This window comes from Macrotis lagotis, chromosome 1 (genome assembly GCF_037893015.1).
Source record: "Macrotis lagotis isolate mMagLag1 chromosome 1, bilby.v1.9.chrom.fasta, whole genome shotgun sequence".
In the NCBI taxonomy this organism is placed as follows: domain Eukaryota; kingdom Metazoa; phylum Chordata; class Mammalia; order Peramelemorphia; family Peramelidae; genus Macrotis; species Macrotis lagotis.
Window position 1 is genome coordinate 824,906,056 of NC_133658.1, and position 5,362 is coordinate 824,911,417.

Consider the following 5,362-nt stretch of genomic DNA (forward strand, 5'->3'; position numbering starts at 1 on the left):
TAGGATACAGGAGCATCTGATGAGAAGATCTGGGAGCAGCCTGCATGAGGCACCCCCTCCAGAGCTCTTGAATACAGGAGTCCCTTGTGTCAGTCCTGAGGCTGGGCCAGGCGAGAGGGAAAAAAACAACTCTTATCTCACTGAAAGGCTGCAAAATTGCCACATTGACCCACCCCCACCCCGTGAAAAGGAAATAGAAGCCAGAGTAATAGCAAAAGTGACCACACACACACACTTCCTTAAGACCTTGCTTTAGGTCTCTCCCTCTCTCTGTTTATGACATTCTCTGGCCAAGATCAGATCAGCTCCACGGTACTCTTGAAACTGAAGCCTGGAGAGGAAAAATTACCCAAGTACTTAACTAGATGGAGGTAATTTTTATTTGTCTATTCTGGTGGTCAGGGGCTGAAGAGAAAGGCACAGCTGCATGGTATTTGCTTTTTATTTCTTTTCAAGGGCAATGAAATAGTTGCTTTGCATGTTATATCATTTGATCCTCATGACAACCTTGTGAGACAAATCCTAACATTGCCTTCATTTTACAAATCAGTAAACTGAGGATGAGAAAAGTTAAGTGACTTGCCCAGCTAAGATCATAGGGCTACTAAATGAACCCCCTTGGTGTCAAAGGCTTGTCAACAGTTTTAACTCAGGGTCTATTGGGGATAAGGCTCACCTTCTTAAAGTTTGGGTTAAAAAACCCAAACCACTACCAACACCATCACCATCCATAAAATCTTGCCATGTTGTATATTGGACATGTTTTCAGAAATTTTCAATGGATTGATTGGTGATACTGATTTTTTTCCTCTCTTAAAAATATCATTTGTCATATGGAATAGCTCGCTGGGAAGGCAAGGGCGAGTATATTTGAGATATCTATGATGATGTAAGAAACAAAAAAATCAATAAAATTAAAAAACATGCCTAGAAATCATAGATCTTAGAGGTCATTTTGTTTGAACTCCCTCCCCTCACCATTTTTCAGGGGAGGAAACAAAGGATGAATCCAATGTCAGAGAGGGAAAATGTTTCAGAGATGCAATGTGAACTCTACTCTTTGAACTACACAGCCATTGTTTTTTTTTTCCTTCTGTATCATGAAAGGTAAAATCTGAGAATGGTGCTCACGGGTCCATCAGAGTATAGATTTATAACTGAATGAAACCTAGAGCTCATCTTGCCCACCTTTTCATTTTAGAGATGAGTAAACCTCAGCCCTCAAAAGGTTGTGATTTGCCCAAGGTTATGTAGGAAGTAAGAAGCAAAAAGAGTCAGATAATGTTTGTACTATTTTTGGGGTACTTCTGTCAATGAGTTAATAGTGTTTGTTGAAAATATCATTTGCAGGAACTCACAGGGCAAGTTACAAGGGCAGTAGAAGATGACATTTGGGCTATCTCTTTCACTCTGATTGGGGGCAACTAAGTGGTGTAATGGAGAGAGCAGTGGCCTTGGAGTCAGGAGGATGGGAGTTTGAATCCAGCCTCAGACATTTGCTACTTACAAGTTGTATGACTTTGGGCAAATCACTTAACCTTGATTGCCTCACATTCAGGGCCATTTCCAGTAGCCCTGGTTCATATCTGGCCACTGAACCCAGATGGCTCTGGAGGAGAAAGTGAGGCTGGTGACTTAGAACAGTACCCCCTCACTCAAATCCAATTTGTGTGCTTGTCGTGGCATCATCTCCCTGATGTTGTGGTCTCCTTAAAAAAAGTGAAGGACAAAACATTATTCACTGAATTTGAGTTTAAGGAGAAAAACAGAAGCTAGCATCATAGGAGAACAAGAATGGAAGCCTTTACTCAGTGTTTTTCACTAATTCACTAACCAAGACCATCACATCCATATTATAAACAATTGTATTTTCTTTTTTGCTTTCAGAACTAAAGAGTGGTGTTCATTTTTATTAGAGGGAGGTGGCTCAGGCATTTATTCTTCTTTGAAGCCATCTTCCCAAAGAAAGGTTAGTGGGTGTTGACCCAGTAATTTTGGATTTTTCCTTCTCTCTGTGACATTCATTACAGAGATCAGATCAGCAATATGGGAGATTTGAAACTGAAATGACTTAATTTTCACTTCTTGATCCTGGGGAGTCTTTCAACAAACCTAGGTTCTAATCTAGTTCCTGTTTTCTAATTGTGAAATTATGGAAGATCTTGCTATTTGGGGGTGGAAACTCATAGCATAGGCTTTTGCTGGGGGTCAATTCAATTTAACAAGTATACCATGTGTCTGGGTACTGTGAAAGGTGTTGGAGATAAAAAGAAAGAAACCAAAGTCAATGTGTATACAGTTTAAATCAATGAAAAATTTATGCCAAATATAGAACCAATCATGCCAAGAAGGTGGGGACCTCTAACTCCCCAAGGAATATTAAAAAAGTCTCTTGTAGGAGGGGATGTTTAACTCAGCCTTGAAATCAGCTACGAGAGGGGTGGGAGAAAAGCATTCTAAGCATAGGGATAGTCTATGGAAAGACACAAGGAGGAGATAGATTGTATGAAGAGGGGAAGAGTAAGTAGTCTAGTTAGACTGGAAAGTGTGTATATGAGTAATTAGACTGGAAGGATAGCTAAGTGCCCAACATCCAGAAAGGAATAGTCTCCATCTAGAAAGGAATGGTCATTTACCATTGGTATTTTTTTTCCTCTAGGATTTAGCCAGTGGTCAAGATGGGTAACCTGAATTTCAAAACTCAGCACAAGGATGAACCCCGAGTGGTGATAATGGGACTGGACTCTGCTGGCAAGACCACTCTCCTCTACAAACTGAAGAGCAGACAAGTGGAAACGTACCCTACTGTGGGCTTTAATGTTGAATCTTTGGAGGCATCCAAGTATGGCTCCGTGACTCTTTGGGATGTGGGGGGTCAGGACCAACTCCGGTCCAGTTGGAAGGACTATTTAGAGGATACTGACTCCCTCCTCTATGTGTTGGACAGTACAGATGAAGACAGGCTGCCTGAGGCTACAATTGAACTGGAAAATGTCCTGAACAATGCTCATATGGCCGGTGTCCCTCTATTGGTTCTAGCCAATAAGCAGGAGATGCCAGGGGCCCTTTCTTTGTTAGAGATAAGGGATAGGATGCGTCTGGAACGATTCAATGACCGGTGTTGGGAGCTTCGGGGTTGCAGTGCCCTAACAGGTGAGGGGTTAAAGGAAGTCCAGTTGACCCTGGAGAGACTTCTTAAATCCCGAAAACAGATATGCCTCTGCAGTAGAACAGTGAATGGAGAGAGGAAGATGCCTTGACTGATTAGAAATATTGTTGACTAAGAACTGGTGAAACTGAGTGATCTTGAAAGACAAGAATTCTGATTAACATGATGATCCATCATTATTCCAGTTGACCAATAATGAAGAACCTTATGCCCCTTCTAGCAAAAAAACCGATGGTCCAAAACATTCAGAATGAATGATTTTTGGAAATGGACAATACGAAAAATATTTTGCTTAACTATGCATATTTATTACACAGGTTTTGCTCCCTCCCCTTTTTTTCTTTTACTAGTAGGGAGGGGGGGAAGTAGGAAGGAAAGAATCTCTGTAAATGAAAAAACAACTTTAATTAAAAAAATAAGTCTGAACATAGTAGCTAATCAATCAACAAATTTCCCTGTTCCCAGAGATCATATCTGTTTTCACAATAACTCTCACTTGTTTTTAAAGTATCCAGAGTATATTAGCACAGCAAACAATTCTCCACCATCTCCTTCCCCCAATCAACTGCCCAATTGTTTTTTTAATTTCACTGTTTACAAATTAAAGTGTTTTGAATCTTGTTTTTCTTTTCAACAGTCTTTTGATGCTCTGTCACTTAATGGAATTTGTGATTTTCCCTGAAACAATGGCTTTATGCTCCCTACAAAGATTTTAAAACTCATCAAGTCAATGTAAGTTTTTTAGTTTAATCTCAGTGGGGTTTTTTTGGACTTCTAGTTGACTTACTTGACACAAATTTCAGCCTTCTAATGGAGCTCCCACTGGAGGAAGATGACTGGAGCACATCACGTTGCACTGCAAAATTAGCAAACTCTTATCAATTAGAAGCTCAGAGCAACAGGGGAAGAGCAGGAATATGGGCAGAGTAGAGCCCTACAACGTTTTAGGAAGATGGCCAGAGTACTAGATAAGTTCTAAGGTCCCTTCCAGTTCCAAATCCATGATCCTATTGAAGTTCCATTTTCTGTAGCTTTTCCTCTTTATCCAAGGTAATTGACCTTAGAATTTCATATTTATATTTTCTCCTCACTGCTTTGGGGAGCTGGTGATGGCAAATATTAATCAATTCATAAGCTCAGAGTCCCCAGACTAGGGAAGAATTTTTTTCCTTTTCCTTTGAGATTAAGAAGAGACCAGCTTCTATACTTCTGATAAAAAATCTCACCTAGCCACTGCTTTTCTCCGTAGCCATTTCTTTATGGCAAACACTCAAGCAGAATGCAACAAAAGTCAATATATCTTAATCTGAAAGCAAAATTCATTAAAATTCATTATAAGAGGACATTCAACAAATACACAAGGTTTAAAAAGACTAGGTAATTCTAAGGTGGCAAAAGATGTTGGCTCTCTAGGTAGGAGAAAGGTGGAAGAAATGGGGAGTAAATAAATTAACCAAGTGCCAGCAATGTTGTTCTTTTAAAGCAAATCACTCCTTAAGAGAATCTGTAAGCCAGATAAAAAAATTTTTTTTTTGCAAGGCAATGGGGTTAAGTGGCTTGCCTAAGGCCACACAGCTAGGTAATTATTAAGTGTCTGAGATCGGATTTGAACCCAGGTACTCCTGACTCCAGGGACAGTGCTTCATCCACTGCATCACCTAGCCGCCCCCAGATAAAATTCTGATGGCTATTCTTGTCAATCTAGAGTGGCAGAACTCTTTCTTTGTTAATAGATACCAATCCTGCAGCTTGCTTGTGCTTTGGACCCCTTTCCGCAGAGCTCCAGGGTTTCCAAGTTTCCATGTCCCTTTAGCCTCATTTCTTACCTAGTCTTAATTTCTTACCTAAGCCCTGAATGGGCAATCCCTCAGAAAAACTGAGAACTGGGAAAGATCTTAATTTGAAAAGTCCAAGGTCTCCCACTGCATCTGGGGCCATCTCCAGTCATCCTGATGTATGTCTTGCCACTGGACCTAGATGCCTCAGAAGGAGGGAGTGGAGCTAGTGACTTTGCTCAGCCTTGCCTCACTTAAATCTAATTCATTTGCAAGTCATGGTATCACCTTCTTGATATCATGGTACTCTGAGAACAAAGGAAGAACGACACTAACAACAACTGCCTTTCTTTCAGTAACCTTTACTCTCTCCTTCTATCTGGCACGGCTACCCTCCTCAGTTCTTCTAATTCTACCT

At 40.5% G+C, this 5,362-nt stretch overlaps 1 protein-coding gene across 1 annotated transcript; it reads left to right on the forward strand.

Moving 5' to 3' along the window:
* Positions 1-218: 218 nt before the first annotated feature.
* Positions 219-4,521, forward strand: ARL11 (ARF like GTPase 11). Its single transcript, XM_074189251.1, has 2 exons — positions 219-371; positions 2,660-4,521. Exon 2 carries the CDS (start codon positions 2,679-2,681, stop codon positions 3,258-3,260), a length of 582 nt encoding a protein of 193 aa, XP_074045352.1. The 5' UTR covers positions 219-371; positions 2,660-2,678; the 3' UTR covers positions 3,261-4,521.
* The last annotated feature ends 841 nt before the right edge of the window (positions 4,522-5,362 follow it).

Bases quoted from the DNA above. Each gene is read 5' to 3' on its own strand.
- ARL11 (XM_074189251.1), top strand. From the start codon at position 2,679: ATGGGTAACCTGAATTTCAAAACTCAGCACAAGGATGAACCCCGAGTG.